Genomic DNA, 17829 nt, shown 5'->3' on the forward strand with positions numbered 1-17829 from the left:
ATAGTTGCGTATGACGGGTGATTTAAACGTAAAATGAAGGCAGTTCTGAAATTGGAAGGTTTCAATGGAAAGAACAGATTAGTTTACTAACAGTTTGCATGGAGCAGAGCAATATATAGGTCATTGCTAGATTCGTCACAGAATTGCAAATTGTGTTTGTTTGATCGCAACTTCAAAAATTCATAACTTTCATATTTCTAATCGGAATTTGCTCAACTTTCACCGACCTGTTCTTCTCATTTTTCTACTTCTATCAAAACCAACTTCATATAAGGGTGGATTTTCCTTTCAAAGTTCTTGAACTGGCGTGTATTATGTGGAGGTCCAAAACTTCGGGACGCCTCTCCCATTATCGCTATACGTTCCATGATAGACGTAGATTTTTTAAGAGAGTACTAAAAACTTATCTTTTTGATAAGCGTTTTCTATTGATTATGAATTGTAAGTTTTAAGGCACATGGTCTAGGCTTATAATGGTATGAAATTTACGCTTTGGAGGAACTCATCATTATTATCATATCAACACTCACTCATCATGGAAACCTGCCTCAATGCCTATTATAATACTAGAGGCCTAACGATGAGGTCTAATTTTTTTAAAGTACCATTATGATGATGAGAAATTGAGGGCCTAAGACAGGTACGTGTATAGTATGCTGATTACTTTAGTATATTACATGTATAACTTTTATCCCAAAACGGTCCTTTATGACCTTTTTCGAAATGCATTTTGTATAAAACAAATTCGGTAATAAAACGCAGCTTAAGTGGCCGATATCATTATCTACAATAACTTATCCTTTGAGATAAATGTTTCACACTGGGATCATTCTTCTTATTACTCTCCAAAGGGAAATCTCATCATAACCTCCTTTCAATTTTTTTGAAAGTTATTTAAGCCTATTTAATATATTTGTTAAAAATTCATTTGTATTATTATCATTAATCTATTTCTGTTTGTATTGTTAGATCTATTGTTATTTTTTGTTGGGGGGGGGGGGGGTGGAAGGGGCGGGAGCTTAATTCACGGAAACTTAATTCTTTCACTTACAACATAAGACACGGGCGGCGTTACCCGAAAACATCATAAGTACAAGTTCACCGACATCCCATCGAAATATATGTATGTGTTAAATTTAAATCGTCACAAGTATTATGATGACGGGTTCGTCGACATCCTATTGAAACAGATTAAAACACATTGGAAATTGTACTTATTTGACGGGTTCGTGAAACGATTCACGCTAGAACAGTGAGGGGTCCAAGCCAAGTACCTATGGCCTGGCCCTTTGAAATGCAGTTAAAACAACATTGTTTGGCATCAATGGGATGACACTGAGTGAATTTATTTAAACAAAATGTTTTCAAGTACAAAGATAATCATCCAATGCAAAGTGAAACACAGCGCATTCAAGTGAATCTTGTCTAGAACATAATAATAGATCCATCATATTCTTTCAGCTCTGTATATACGACGGACTTATTAAAAACAATTACAATTCCAATTACATATCAATGAAGAAAGATATCAACCATTGGTTTTAGATTTTGATATTTTTCTAAACATTGTCATGACATATATGGGACGGACTCATCAAAATCGATCACTTTCATTTTCTCTCATATGAATACATCAATTATTGCTATTGATTTTTAGATGCTATATTTTTGTAATATTGCCATGTAAAATTATATGGAACTGACTCATTAAAAACAATCAAAATTCTATGAAGAAAGATATCAACTAATGCTTTTAGACTTCCTTATTTTTAGGTCTTGCATTGTCATGTAGAATATCGAATCACATGCCACTTTAGATTATATATACAAAACAAATGTGGTACAATAATTATGTTAATCGTTGAATTTTTAGTTCGTAGCCAATGCTGATTACCTTCTTTGAGTGCACTCTATCATTGTAGATTCATCTCAATTCGGCATTGACGTAATGCATGTTTTTATTCAAATTGTGTTTTTCAATAAAATATTCATCTATCTATCTATCTTTCTATCTATCTACACACTTAAAATAGTTGGGCAAAAAAATGCCCAACTTTTAACCAACACTGAGCAACATACGGTCCACACAACTATTGGTTAAAATCTGCCCAACTGATGTTGGGTAATCAGTTTGCTATGTGGTTGGGCAAATTGAATTGCCCATCAGTTGGTGACCCATCATATTTTACCCAACTCTACAATTGCCTAACAGTTGGTTATATTTTCAGTTGGGTAATTTCTTGCCCAACCAATTTTACCCAGTTAGATATTGCCCAACCTTCTATTTGCCCAACTTTTGAGTAAGTTTAATGTTGGTTAATTAAATGCCCAACCAGTTTTTACCCAACTCCCAGTCTGCCCAACTATCAAAACACCCATCTATTGGGTAATAATTGCTCAACAATTTCTCTGCAACATCCATTTGCCCAACTCTCAAAACACCCATCTATTGAGTAATAATTGCTCAACAATTTCTCCACAATATCCATTTGCCCAACTATCAAAACACCCATCTATTGGGTAATAATTGCTCAACTATTTCTCCACAATATCCATTTGCCCAACTATCAAAACACCCATCTATTGGGTAATAATTGCTCAACTATTTCTCCACAATATCCATTTGCCCAACTCCCAAAACACCCATCTATTGGGTAATAATTGCTCAACAATTTCTTCGCAATATCCAGTTGCCCAACTCTCAAAACACCCATCTATTGGGTAATAATTGCTCAACAATTTCTCCGCAATATCCATTTGCCCAACTCTCAAAACACCCATCTATTGGGTAATAATTGCTCAACAATTTCTCCGCAATATCCATTTGCCCAACTCTCAAAACACCCATCTATTGGGTAATAATTGCTCAACTATTTCTCCACAATATCCATTTGCCCAACTCTCAAAACACCCATCTATTGGGTAATAATTGCTCAACTATTTCTCCACAATATCCATTTGCCCAACTATCAAAACACCCATCTATTGGGTAATAATTGCTCAACTATTTCTCCACAATATCCATTTGCCCAACTATCAAAACAACCATCTATTGGGTAATAATTGCTCAACTATTTCTCCACAATATCCATTTGCCCAACTCTTTAATTCGTCTGTTGGATAATCATTGCTCAACATTTTTTCCATAACATCTATTGGCTCAACTCTTTTTCTCATCTAAAGGGTAATAATTGCTTAACTGAAACACAAATAACATACACAGTAAACACATGTTGTTGTTTTCATCAGAAACGTAAAAACAAAACTTGTTAACATCAACTACAACATTACAATTTTTGGTGAAAAAAATACAACCTTTTAAAAAAAGTAAATGCAAATATAGCCCCTGTTTGGTGCAGCATGACAACTTTGATGTACACTGTATGTATTCCATGTACTCTGATTTCATACATGAATATGTGCATCATATATATTTTGTGGGTGTGGCATAGTGTTCATTTATCCTGACACACCAATACTCTGCCTTAGAGTGTTACACATGAACACATTTTTTTGAAGTAAAAAAAAAGAGGAAATAAATTCAAATCCCTCTAGATTATTTGACATGTGCAGAAGTACCACATGAAAGTTTGGCTATCTGTGATGGTGAACAGGTACTGATCAAATAACAAGGATACACACTGCCTACTATAACTTTTTGATTAGATTAAAGACAACAAAAATCAATTGACCCTACCTGCTATACTCAGTTTGATTGATTTTATTGATATTATCAATAATATCAATACAATTTTGCAAAATGTAGATAAAAATGTTGACTTCTCTACTTCTGCTTTGCGCGATGTAAATTAATGCATGCAGTCCATTCAGCAGAGAGTTCAGCGTAGGGTCAATGGACGATACACATTACATGAAAATTAATGGTATATGTAATTTACAATCATATACCCCACTTGCTTTTTTAAACGCAGAAAATATCATAGCTCATGTTTTATGAAGAAATATATCATTTTGATGTACGAGTTATGAAACAGTACTCTTGGGATTAAGACCAAACACGATAAGCATTTGTATACGCCAGTGCAAAAGATTTATAGCCAATAATATGTTTTGTATTTATACTTGGCATATATTCATTTGTTTTCTTAAACTTTCAAGGTGGGGATGTTAAGCAATGATTGGGATAAAACAATTAGGCCTTTATCATTTTTAAAATGTACACAAAGACTTCTGCTGTGTATAAATTCACTCTTTTTTTTAATATTATTCAGCGATCCTCACCCCACCCTCAAATCTTCAGTCTTACACAAACATGTCTAAATTATGTAAAATAATGTGCTGAATCCAACTCATAACAGTTTGTCTTTAAGGTTATTTTGTCCAAAATAATACTTTTTTCCAGTTTTTTTTCTCCCAAAATAAACTGGTTCAAGTAGCCAAAATGTGCTAAACGATGATGTGTCAGTTTCATCTGTAGGAAATATATCACCAGTAATCATCCTTGGCGTGAACACATCATGATGGCTTATGGCATGTTCATGAAGGCTCGGACCTCCCGCAGCTTTGGTGTAAGATGCTCCCCATCGGTAAACTGGAACACCACAATCTGGAGAAATTTCCAAACAGAACAGCTTTGCGGCTGATATTCGATATCCATCACATAAAGTGCCTTAAAGCACAAGTCGACTGCTTTAAGCAGTGTTGCGGCAGGAAGTATCCTCCTCTCTACTACGACGTACGCCTGTATTGGTGTGAGAATGTTCCCACGCACAACAACAAATGGCTGTGACCTGACTGCTTCATCAATGTTATCAACATAAGTCTGGATGTCGAGAACCTCCTGTAGTCCAAAGAGAAATCAAGAAGAAATCATTTGTAATTATATGGATTGATATATATATATTTGATGCTTGTCGAATGCTTCTGCTTATGAATCCACAATCACCTACAGGACACCCAAATTTGTTTATGCATGTTCATCCCTGTCCCATCAAAACATTACTGGGTATTCTTAAATATCCCTGCGGCAAAGGTCAACTGTACCCAAACTGGTCACGTTCAGAGCATTACATCAACTAAGCTGGAAGGCATATACAGCCTGTTAATATAAGCATGCATTTTTCACATGTCATTTGCAGGTTAAAGGACTTGCTTGCATTCATGAGTGAAATGCGATGTGATGACAAATCTGAGGCCATTTGTAGTTGTACCACAGATAATGACAAACTGACTTATTAAGATTAAAGCGCCTAGTGTTGCCCCTGCAGGGCCTCCTTGGGGACCAGCGTGCCCATTACTAGGAACTTGAAAATGGTTGCTTTTCAAGTTTTACACAAATAAAATGTTATGGCAATGCCTTATCTGGTAAGAACATAGGTATTGCATTTCAACCTCAATTTCATCAGTTGTCCTAGGTTTGAAACTCTTAACAAATTAACTATTGAATTTGTTTGTAATGAAATATGATTACTATGGCAAGATTTTAAACGCAAACCAAAATATATGCCTTACATGTCATTACTTTACCACCTCCCCAGCACATATACTTACTGGTTGAACGTCAATGAAGGACGACAATGTTTCTGCAGTGGTGTACGTTCCTCTCTTGGAATCTTTCCTTCCTCGGAACAAGACTGGGAGCATGTAGAATCCAAGATTGCTCTTTTCCTCTAAAAAGAGGGAAACAATGAAAGAGTTAAGTAATTAAGTCCCAATTACATATGAAGAAAAGGTGCAACAGCAAACAGGTCAATTATGGAACATCTTACAAAATGTACAGTTATATACAGCAAATTAAAAATAACGGTCGAATACAACAATTATTTTCTACAAATATGGGTAAAATCACTCAACGTAAATGTCAGTCAGTAATTTGGAGCTCAGCTTTCTGAGTAAAGAAAATCAAAATTGCACAAACTTCAGCATAGCCTTCCCAATGAGCTTTAAACCACCATCCCCACCCCAAAAAGCAAACAAACAAAACAAGCAAGTAAAAGTATGCTAAACCTTTGTCATGGAATCATGTTTTTATCATATGTTGTACATGTATTATATGTTTCAGAGCACTTTTATTTATTTCAGTTCAATTCCTTACAGGGGGGATATTAGACTCAATGTTTGGTCCTGGCCACAAAAATAAACATCATATAGTGTAATTGAAATAAATTCTTTTGACTTTCTCTCAAGTCATTTTCACTAATACTGTCAAATGTGTGTTCTGACACCACATACCAAGACTGAGTTTCCCAGGGTCATGAATGTTTTCGAATTCGGCTCTTGCACTTCTCCAGTTGCCAGTTTTCTCGGTGAAGTCCACTACTTTGTTACAGAATGTGGGCCACTTCTGGTACAGTGCGTTTGCTTTCTCTGGGAACAATTCTGCAAAATCTCCTTCAATCTGTAATTGTTAGGATAGTTATAGAAGCCAGATGAAAGGTAGGATATCTTTCATTTGCATCTTCTCTTTACCATTTTGCAAGGATTTGAATGGTACACACTAACAATTATCGGTTCAATAGGGATGCACGATTTCTGTAGGACCGTGTATCTCAGATTGTTAAACGATCCCTTTAAGGAGACTGCTAAAGTAAACCTGCCCATGCAACCAAAAAACAAAAAAGTTACTTCTCAAAACATGCGACTCTAGTTTAATTTAATGTCCTTTCTTGTCACATGCAGAAGAAAAATCAAGGTCCACATACCATTCCAGCATCGAGAAGTCTGGGATATGTGGTAAGAATGTTCTTCACACAACAGTCACTTCTCTTGATCCAGTCATGTCTTTTTGTTGCTGTTTGTTTCATGTAGTCCTTCACCATGTCCTCTGGCTCCTTGTTGTTACGCAGCCATTCTTCCATTGTCGTGATGTTATCATCGTTCACAGACTCAAGATCGGTATCTCCTGGATATAATGCAACAGAACAATCAACAATTAGCATGTATCAACAAGTTTTTGATGATTGTATTGGAAGGGGGGTTTTAGTTGGCATTGCTCATGCCCCACCAGTTTGTTATGGCACAGCATGACTTCATCAGACGGATCTGAATAACTCAAAACTTTAACTATATGAAAAAGTAGCCAGAATACCTTGCTTTTGAGACTCTGCCTCGTCTTCAGCTACTGGTACCCTCAGGGACTTCTCCTTTTTTCTGACATACCTCAGATGCTCCTCCAGGTAGCCTGTTGCTGGCCGTCCCTTGGCCCCCACGCAGTACCAGGCCTCCTGCTCAAATAAATTAAAATTCCTTCATAATTCAACTTCAAAAACAGTAATGCTCAACAACATTTGTTAAACATTAATAATAATCAAATAAAAGCACAATAAAATTCCAGTGTAAACTGTACATTTACATATTTTGTTACATATGTCAGTGTTTGCAATAACAAGGTTTGTCCTCTTAAGTACCTATTTCTAACTGCACACTGTTATATTCCAGCAATGTCATCAAGTCATTGCAAAAACAAAGTGAATGATGGATAATTCTGTGAATATCCATTACTCAATGGCATGCAGACAAAAGTCTAAATATTAAGAGATGTGTCATTACTGGATAATATAACTTATAAACAAGTGGTAAAAATAAACAAAAATATTGCACGATTTAGTGATTGATGCCATATTAGCTTTTCATTATTTGTAAGCTTTTCAGGCCTGTCTACTGTCAAATTTACTATTGCCAGAGATGCTCTTACAATGCTTGTGATAATGTGATACAACATTGAACATGCAATTGATTGAGCATCTCCAATATAATAAATACAAGAATAACAAAATTGAGGAAGCTTCATAGCAAGTTACACAAAATAATATGATCCAGTATTCCAAAAGTTATTGCATAAACACATAATTTATTTGATTTAGACCTTAAAGTAGCTTATTGCTTCTGGCTCAAACAGAAACTTCTCATAAAATTTCACTTTCTTGTAAATGGGGTCTGTGGGGTAGGGACAGATGGAGGTATGGATGGACAACCTAAGAATTAAGGCACCTCCAAGTAATAAATGCCCGCTGTGGTAAGAATCAATCCATAAATCAGTCCAGAAAAAAGTGGTGATCTGAGCCATACCTGAGGTCACATTAAGGAAAGCAATTCATGGACAGGACTTACATAGCCAAGTGGAGATTCTGGATCTTTTAAGAAAGGAAAGCTTGTCACAATGGCATGGGCCATTGATGCCTTCACAAATGAGCTTGGCTTGGTACCATACTCCCGTATCAGGTACTGAGTCAACATATCCACAACAGTATGCCGGTCCCTTTTGCTGCAGAGATTTGTAGCATTGATGTTCCTTAATGCTGCTCTTCCCATGGTGGTCTCTCTCAATATACAAGCAATGTTCTGCAACAGATAAAGGATTTTTTGTTTAAAGATCAGTAAATTCAGAATAAACAAGTGAAATGTGACAGCATGCAGTCGGTGGGTATATCTCTGGCTGTCCGACCTCCTACAATAAGCCCATCATAAATCACTCACTGGGCATTCCTTGCAAACTTTGTTCTGATAAAAAATTTCAATGAAACCTTGAAACTGACCTTAGACTAGCTTAAAACCCATAACCCCAACCAAACATTTTCCATAACATTCCTTTATTCATTCATACCAAAATGTACCTACCAAATCATATCACTAGCCATTCTGCAGATGTAGAAATAAAATGGTATTTTTAGTAAAAACTTGAATAACCTTTGAACTGACCTTTCACCTTTGAGCCCTGCTGCTTGTCAGAAATACTGACAGACAGATAACTCCAAGACATAATGCCTCTGGCACCCTTATGTGTTGGAGGCATAAAAACTGATGAATGATGGTGACTCGACATGCCCACGCTTCAATTGTATCAGCCCACTATATACATAAACTTACGAAATGCACTTTCTTGACCCGTTTCAGGGGAGGATGTTGATCAGGACTCTTGGATTCTGGGGAGTCGTAAAGTGGCGTATCCAAACTGGGCTGGGAAGGGCTTTGTCTGGGACTCCACTCACTTCCTGTTACACAAGAGAGATCTGAGCAGTCATCTAAGGAGAACACTGATGGGCTTCTTGTCGACGTTGATGCTTGTTCCATGCTTTGTTGATTTGCAGCATGATACTACAATAAATAAATGAAAAATAATTGAACTTTCAATGTACATGTAAATGACTGATTATTCTTTACATTATTAATGACACAAACAGCCCCAGGTTAGACTTTAGTATCAAGTTTATTCCTTGAAGGGGAAAATCATTCTCACTGTTTCTGTACCCTTGTCCTATTTAAAGCAAACCCATAATTGAAAAGTGGTCACTCATGAGCCGAAGCTTCTTCAGTACATCTATAATATAATAATATCCAGTTAGGAACTTTCACTTTAGGCAGGAACATGCATTGGTAAAAAATAGCACATTTCCGGGGCCTCAATGAAGTACATATGCTAGAAAAACTTGGCATGAGTCATGGTACATTTAAGAAATTACAACATAATATGAATGAATGCAAATATAACAGACACATTTTCAGATACAGAAACAATGAAGTTAATAACGAGTTAAAAAATTCAAACCAGATATTTACTGTAAAAATTGTCATTGGAATAATCAAATTTGTTAGCAAGTCAGTACAGATCGATCAAGGTTAGCTTCTTAGCTATTTTTTCAATCAAAATGTGTAGAATGATACACTAAGAACTGATTCATAGATATAATTGTAATTGGAATAACAGTTTCTTTCTTTTGCTTTGTTTTGGTTCTGTTCTCTAAGACAAAATTTGCAAGTGCACCTGTAATGTCTAGTTGTAAAAATATATCACTTGCTTGCAACGGGTTGCCTACACGTACCTTCTTGTTCCTAGATGAATGAATGGTGCACCACAATATACAAGCAGCGCCCTCTTCCACTATAGGACTGGACAGCATTGACTGGCCTGTGATCAAACAGGTCACACCATTCAACAGCAGCTTGTGATTCCTCTCTGCCCACCTGTACTGCAAATGCTTCAACATGTCTGTTGAAGTACAAGGTCTGATACAGCCGAAGGAGCAGATACAACTTTTCTTGCACCACTACAATATGCTGAACACGTCCAAACGTGGGTCCATCATCATCAGTCCAATATAGAAGTACATCAACACCTGCCCGGAACTCATATCCATGAATGTCCACTTTCCCAGCAACTGTAACTTCGGTTCCCCTTCCACAGTTAATTTTTTTGCAAAGTGCCTCATCATCAAGTAGATCACCAAGCATTGCTGCAGCTTGCTGTGACACATTGATATCTTGGCTATCCAGTGACTGATTTGATACTGACCTGTAGCACCGTGCCATTTGGTATCTGTTAGCCAATGTTTTGACAATGTTTTGGTAGTTGCAAGATACACTGGCAATCTGCTTGAAAGGTCTGTGCATTGCTTCAAAACGCAATGCTGAATACTGGGTCAGTGGCCCAAGGTGTTTCAGTGCACGTGGGTAATGCACAAGAAAGTGCTGCTTCGGAGTTAGACTAGCTTCAGGGAAGAGCTGCATGAAGAGCCTGTGGTGATCATCAATCATTGCCTTCAGGACATAGATGGCAGACTTACTGATACTGGGACTCATAATGATTTTGAAGATGTCAATGATTGACAGTAAGAGTTCCCACTCATCACACATCTCATCAATCTTGTCTCCTAACATGAGAGGGATGTTGTATGCAAGGCACGTCATCTGTGCTGATGTCTGTCCACTGGCAGAATATGGATTCTTCAGTGATGCCTGCCTGATTGGGCTTGGTCTGTTTTTGCGGTCCACAAAGCCAAAATTGAATGAGGATATTCTACTGTTCACCTCATCCAGTGTTATGAAACCCTTCTGAACAAGTTTACTCAAAACAAGGTGCATTTCCAGGGGCAAGACTCCCTCTGTAAAATCATGCATTACATCTGGACATAAGTTTTGGGTGGAATGGTAGTAAGGCAATTCATTCAAAACTGTTGCATGCTTCAAGCCAGATTCTGACAAGGGCTTTTGAAGATCTGTATCATAGTTTATTTCATCACGGAGATATTGGGCATCCTCTTTTGGCTGTTTCTGAAGCAACGAGCGATGGCCTCTACAGAATCTACGGTAATAGTTGGCACGGAAACAGGTTGTACATCCCAGCATGGCATGAATGCCAAGATTGTCCCCTACAACTTGGAATAAGTAGGGTTTGACCCTACCCTCAAACTCTTTGCACTTGATAGTGAGTCCATCAGTCCACATCTGCTGCAGATCATCCTTGATTACCTTCAAAACTTCTGAGATGCCATATTTACTCAAAAGCGGAGATGTGATCATAGCTGTGAGCATGATATTTTCTAGCCTAGCCTGGTATTTCCTGGGAAGGGATAACACACTTGTATAAAAGGCACTTACCTTGTGTTTGCCGCGTTTTGACCCAAGCGGATTGGCTGTCTCAAACTCATCATTGTACAACAACAGAGGCACTAAGAATTCACAGTCTTGTCTAGCAGTAGCTTCCTGCCTTTTATAATAGTGACCATCTTTGAATGAATACAAAACATCATTATCTTTTGATCCTTTTTGAGACAGTATGGCGTTCATTACTCCTGGTCGCTCTAAGTATTGTTTAATAGTGTCAGCTAGTGGTATATATTGAAAGGTTTCTTTTTGTGTGCTTTGCAGTGGATCACCTGTCTTTTGATCAATTTTTGGTTTTAAGCAAGTTCCCAACAACACCTCACAAGGCTGAATGAAATCACCTTTCTCAGAGAAATATTTTTTCTGTTGAGTATCTGACATGAGCTCTGAAAATGGATTCTTTGAATTCTCGAATACATCTTGTATATCAGATCTCAGCTCACTGTTAGCTGCATATTGTGGCTCACTTAAGATATCCATCACATCCTGTTGCACAGTTTGTAACACAGAAATAACCAAATCTTGTGCGGTTTGAATGACCTTGTTGGTGTGTGAAGCAGGCACATTAGTCCTTGCCCTGAGTTCTGCTACAAACTTTGCTGCAATATCAGGTAGTCTCTCTGTTTGCGTTTCAAAAGAGACATCTTCCTGCTCACTGCTTTCTCCAACAAACAATGCCTTTTCCTGGTGCAGTTGTTCCAAATTCCCTTCAGTGTTGTTATTCTTTCCTAGAACAGATCCTTCATAACAGGTTTCACTTTGGTGATCTGGAACTGCTTTTGTAGTTGTGCTTGACGTCTTTATCCGTGCAGCGTGCTTTGAAATGAGATGTTTTCTATATCCCGATAATGTACGAAATGTTAGTCTACATGCCCCTTGCATGCATGTTATACTTACATTTTTCCCCCTGGTTGTTGTATGTGTGTATTTTAAATGATGGAATAGGCAAGAAATATCCCCCCTAATTAAATCAAGACACTGAAAGCATCTGTAACTATCCATAGTGAGATATTGTGCCACATCTAGGGCCTACCTCTGCACGCCACCCAGCGAGAAACTTCAATCGAGGTCCAATCTTGGGTATGAAGGATGTGATTATACTTTCACTTAGAAGGGGAAGGGTTTCCACATCAACTTCATTTTCTGGAGAAGAAGAGGGAGAGATTGATAAATAAGGCTTAGTGCAGCATAAACTGATTGTTTTCATATAATACCACAAACACACGTATGGTTGCGCAAATTAAACAAAAGTATATGTTTTAGATAATGATAAGCTGTAAACATTTGCTCATGTTCCAGCTAAAATATCTTCCATTTTGAATAAATCGCATAATCAATGTTTTTTGTTATTCCACAAGAGTCTATGAAAATCTGAATTTTCAAATGCGATTTTCTCGAAAATTTGGTCTTCGTATAGAAAACTTACTTTTAGATCATACTAGCGAATTGTATCAACTAATTGCTATTTATTTTCAGGTGATGTTACTAACATCCACACAATCAAATTAAGAATGGAAACCTTTTCTAAAGTCATACTAGTAATCACCTTAGTTTAGTCAAATTGTGCCTAATTTTTAACAATGTAGGGGCCTATTTAAAGTATAAAGATTAGTTGCATCAGCAATGAATTTGATTTCAAAGAAAGTCATTCAACTTACCAAATGAATCAGAATGATTTGAGAGTTAGCATAGCGGTCAATATATGCTGATTGGTTAATTAACATTACTAATTCATTGATAATCATATGTGTCTTCTCCATGTGCACTGTCATGCCTATTACTTCAACTTTAAACTGCCATACCGGTAATTGTTTTGTTCAACCTTTTGCGGCTGCCATGATATTGTCTGCATTAGTAGCCATGTTTCTCAGCTTTAGTATGACAAATAACCTAGCTTTATCTGACCAGGGTTTCTCAAAAAGTCTAGCACTCAAGCCTTTCACAGGCCACTTACAGTACCATACAACCATATATAAATTATAGTGTGTTACCTTGAATAGAGGCAACTGACAATTGTTTATCCTAGAAAAGATAATTTGTGGTGTTTAATAATTCTTTTGTACAGCTTATTGTTCAGTGGTGTGAAACATTAAAAAAAATGCATGTGCTGGAACATTTCACTGATATGAAGCAAAATAGGACAGTTAATCCTGTACTAACGAATGTCCTTCCTCCATGTGCACCTCCATCCCAAAATCGAATCAGTTCGTTGGCTTTGCAACTTGCAAGATACATGTACATGTCCCAAGTTTGGATGGTAATCCGTCCATCGGTTCTAATGATTTCATTGAAATCTGGACATGTAGTAAAATAGTGTACAATTTTGTGGGCATAATTTGGTGGCTTAAGCATCTGTAATTTTTCCATATTTAAAAATTATTTTCAGAAAAAGATTTTTTTAAATGAGAAAAAATGTACCCATGTTAAAAATTGTGCCCATTCGTGTACTACAGCGAGGTCACTGCAATTTCGAAAACCACCACAGCCTCTTGGTTTTGAATTAGGCTATTAATATGGGCTAAAATGTGGGTCAACTGCCTTTTAGTTATGACAAGGAATATCGCAATAGCACATAATTAATAGCCCCATTTAAAACCAAGAGGATGTAGAGTCTATGCTCTGTAAAACAAAGTTAGGCAGATGTTACTGGGCAAATCAAAGTTTGGCGCGTTTTTGTCAAATAATTTCTCCCAACCATTTACTGTATGAAGTTACCTAATAAAAGGTCAGAAATAAGTTGGGTAGGTGTTACTTGGTAAAACTGATGTTGGGCAAATTTTGTCCAACAATTGGGTTATTTTCTACCAACCATGTAGTTACCGATGAAATAATTGGGTAATATTTTTGGGCAAATTAAAGTTGGTCATTTTTGTCCAATAATTGGGTTATTTTCTACCAACCATGTTACTGATGAAATAATTTGCCCAACTAGTGTCGAATATACTACACATTATGGTGAGAATTGGGTGAATTTCCTATTGGGGTAAATTTTGTTGGTTAAAAGTTGGGTATTTTCTTTTCATCCAACACTGGGTAAATCATGCAAAATCTTTAATTTACCCAATAGTTAGTCGGACACATAAGTGCCCTCATGTTGGGTAAAAATTGGGCACTTGCCCAACATTTTTTTAGAGTGTTTGAATTTCAAAGTCCTGTAGAAAATGAAAGGGCAAAATCCTTAACATGGCAATGGGCAAGACAAATTGTCTCACTTTTTGAAATCTAGACTTCTAGATCTACAGGAAAATGAAAGATGATCTTCCACAAAATAATGTTCATAAAATTGTACATTATTTGACAACTTCAATTTTCTGATGAATCATTCAGTTCAGTGTTGATTATTAAATATAAGTAGGCCTAGATCTAGATCTAGACCTAGACTAGATCTAGTATAGTAATACCAATTTCAGATAACAGAGATAATTGTTCAAAATTACACCAGTCCCACGTACTGTATTACTATCTGGGTACACACCTATATGGTCCAATGTATTGGACCCACAGAACTCTTAAATACGTATTAAAGAGTTCTGTGATTGGACCCCATACAACCCATGATCCATAGAAAATGGAGGGTATTGTGTTATGTATGTATTGTAGCAGGTTTTGGCCTTTGGGTTTTGTAAAATCTTGAACAAAATATTTTTAAATATTCATTTGTGATCTAAAATTCATGGAAACAGTACAATTTGAATTTGATATCTAGACCTATATCAATCAAATATTAGTTTGGATTAGTAACACATGCATTAAAAGAGCAAATTTGAGGCAAAGTTTAATAGACCAATTGAATTGAAGCGTATTCATTAACCATTGCTGAGGCATATAGAACTAGTCTACATGTTGCTCATGTGTTATGGATATGGGAACAAGTCTACAGCAAGTACCTGTTGATCATGTTCTAAACTTCTAATCTCAATAAGATGTGAACGTACCTTCTAGTATCTTTAACACTGACGGACATCCCCACCTTTGAACGATTTTGGTGAGAGGGTCTATGAACCCATCTTCACTTGAACTATCTCCGCAGCAGTTGTCGAGCTCCATTTTTAGACCCTCAGGCTCTAGCATGCAAGACTCCGATATGATGCGTATATACGTACGTACGTACGTACAGTACAGGCTGCTAGTTACGTTGGTGCATCATATAGCTCGAGCTCCCGGGCCGGGACGGCCGCGCCGGCTATACCGAGTAAATAGAAATAGTACTGCGCATGGCATGCTGATCGCGAGCGACCAGGCCATGTGCGCGCTACCCCAAGACCAATACCAGGCAAACTTTACCCAAGTCTGGTTAAACCATAGAGATATATACTTAATATCTCTATGGGTTAAACGTAAGTCTAGTCCCCATCGAAGGTTTCCACTGCCATTTACGCATGCGCGTAATTGACGATGATAGCGTGTACGTTCCATGATCATTACTTACGTAGATTATGTAACTCTATAGGCCTACATGGTTAAGATGGCTCAGTTTTCACAAAAGATAAATCTTGGACTCTTTCAGCATCAAACTCGCACAAATTCATCGTCGCTTCAACACTCTGTTATTATAATTTTAAAATAGTCTAGAAGTAAATGGTTACAATTACAGGAGAGATAATTTCAATTTTTCATAGCAATATTTACACAGCATATTGTGAGCTAAAGAAAATTGAGCTAAATATATTTGGTAAAAGGCGGTGGTCAATTACTACCCTATATAAGCAAACAAAAAAAGGCGCAAAGTGAAATTGGGTAAGTGGTGATGGGTAATTATTACTCAGCATATGAGCAAACACAAATATGGGCAAAATAAATTGGGTAAGGGGCGGTGGTCAAATAGTACTCAATGTATGAGCAAACAAAAATTGAGCAAAGTAAAATTCGGTAAGTGGTGATGGGTAATTATTACTCAGCATATGAGCAAACACAAATATGGGCAAAATAAATTGGGTAAGGGGCGGTGGTCAATTATTACCCAATTATGAGCAAACAAAAATTTGAGCAAAGTAAAATCGGGTAAGTGGTGATGGGTAATTATTACTCAGCATATGAGCAAACAAAAATTTGGGCAAAGTAAAATTGGGTAAGAGGCGGTGGTCATTTATTACCCAATATATGAGCAAACAAAAATTTGAGCAAAGTAAAATTGGGTAAGTGGTGATGGGTAAATATTACTCAGCATATGAGCAAACACAAATTTGAGCAAAGTAAAATTGGGTAAGAGGCGGTGGTCAATTATTACCCAATTATGCGCAAACACAATTTGAGCAAAGTAAAATTGGGTAAGTGGTGATGGGTAATTATTACTCAGCATATGAGCAAACAAAAATTTGGGCAAAGTAAAATTGGGTAAGAGGCGGTGGTCATTTATTACCCAATATATGAGCAAACAAAAATTTGAGCAAAGTAAAATCGGGTAAGTGGTGATGGGTAATTATTACTCAGCATAAGAGCAAACACAAATATGGGCAAAGTAAAATTGGGTAAGAGGCGGTGGTCATTTATTACCCAATATATGAGCAAACAAAAATTTGAGCAAAGTAAAATTGGGTAAGTGGTGATGGGTAATTATTACTCAGCATAATTATGAGCAAACAAAAATTTGAGCAAAGTAAAATTGGGTAAGAGGCGGTGGTCAATTATTACCCAATATATGAGCAAACAAAAATTTGAGCAAAGTAAAATTGGATAAGAGGCGGTGGTCATTTATTACCCAATATATGAGCAAACAAAAATTTGAGCAAAGTAAAATTGGGTAAGAGGCGGTGGTCAATTATTACCCAAATATGAGCAAACAAAATTTGAGCAAAGTCAAATTGGGTAAGTGGTGATGAGTAATATTCCTCAGCATCTAACAATTACCCAACTACTTGGTAAATTGCTCTCAACTCCTTGGAACGATGTTGTTGCTAAATGTATAATAATTGGGTAAATATAATGCCCTGAAACAGATTGGGATAAAAATTACCCAACTTTGGAAACGATTTCTCGACCAACCATCAGTTGCCCAACGAAATTTACCCAACTCGCAGTGGGAATGTGCCAAAATTACACAACTACAGGCAAAAATTACTCAATCCTAATTTGCAAAATAATGTTGGTAAATTTCTAGGCGAATTTCTACCCAACCATCAGTTGCCCAACAAAATTTACCCAACTCGCAAAGGAAATGTGGCAAAATTACACAACTACGGGGCAACTGGTTCCCAACCCTCATTTACCAATACTGTTGGTAAATATCCGCCCAATAATTAAGTAAAAATAATTGCCCAATATTGGTTAAAACACTTAAATGCTTAAATGGGTAATAATAGCCCAGAATAACGAATTTTTTTAACCAACCAACAATTACCCAACTAAATTTACCCAACATTTTAAGAGTGTATAATACAATCAAACTTGTCTTGGTGGCCAATTGTCCTTAAAGGCCACATGTGAATAGTGGTCATATATTTTGTCTCCCTCGAGAAGGAAATGTTTGTCGTAGAACCTGTCTAGAGAGGC

General features: G+C 36.8%; 1 protein-coding gene across 2 annotated transcripts; it reads right to left on the bottom strand.

Annotated features, from left to right (window-relative positions):
- Positions 1-3087: 3087 nt before the first annotated feature.
- Positions 3088-15630, bottom strand: LOC105440195. 2 transcript variants are annotated; one of them, XM_030975077.1, is made up of 9 exons: positions 15276-15630; positions 12374-12483; positions 8827-9054; positions 8071-8301; positions 7049-7184; positions 6663-6862; positions 6193-6358; positions 5512-5630; positions 3088-4801 (listed from the first exon to the last, which is right to left on the bottom strand). In XM_030975077.1, exons 1-9 carry the CDS (start codon positions 15409-15411, stop codon positions 4487-4489), a joined length of 1641 nt encoding a protein of 546 aa, XP_030830937.1. In that variant the 5' UTR covers positions 15412-15630; the 3' UTR covers positions 3088-4486. The 2 variants fall into 2 exon arrangements, with proteins under 2 accessions (XP_030830937.1, XP_030830942.1); XM_030975082.1 differs by lacking the exons at positions 12374-12483; positions 15276-15630 and adding an exon at positions 9780-11036.
- Positions 15631-17829: the final 2199 nt, after the last annotated feature.

This window comes from Strongylocentrotus purpuratus, unplaced genomic scaffold (genome assembly GCF_000002235.5).
Source record: "Strongylocentrotus purpuratus isolate Spur 01 unplaced genomic scaffold, Spur_5.0 spur5_contig_867, whole genome shotgun sequence".
Taxonomy (NCBI): domain Eukaryota; kingdom Metazoa; phylum Echinodermata; class Echinoidea; order Camarodonta; family Strongylocentrotidae; genus Strongylocentrotus; species Strongylocentrotus purpuratus.

Excerpts from the sequence above, each read along its gene's own strand:
- LOC105440195 (XM_030975077.1), bottom strand. The coding sequence starts at position 15,411 with ATGCTAGAGCCTGAGGGTCTAAAAATGGAGCTCGACAACTGCTGCGGA. Across the intron at positions 9,055-12,373 it reads TCGCTGGGTGGCGTGCAGAG|TATCATGCTGCAAATCAACA; the intron begins GTAGGCCCTAGA and ends TATTTATTGTAG. Across the intron at positions 6,863-7,048 it reads GGCAGAGTCTCAAAAGCAAG|GAGATACCGATCTTGAGTCT; the intron begins GTATTCTGGCTA and ends CATTATATCCAG.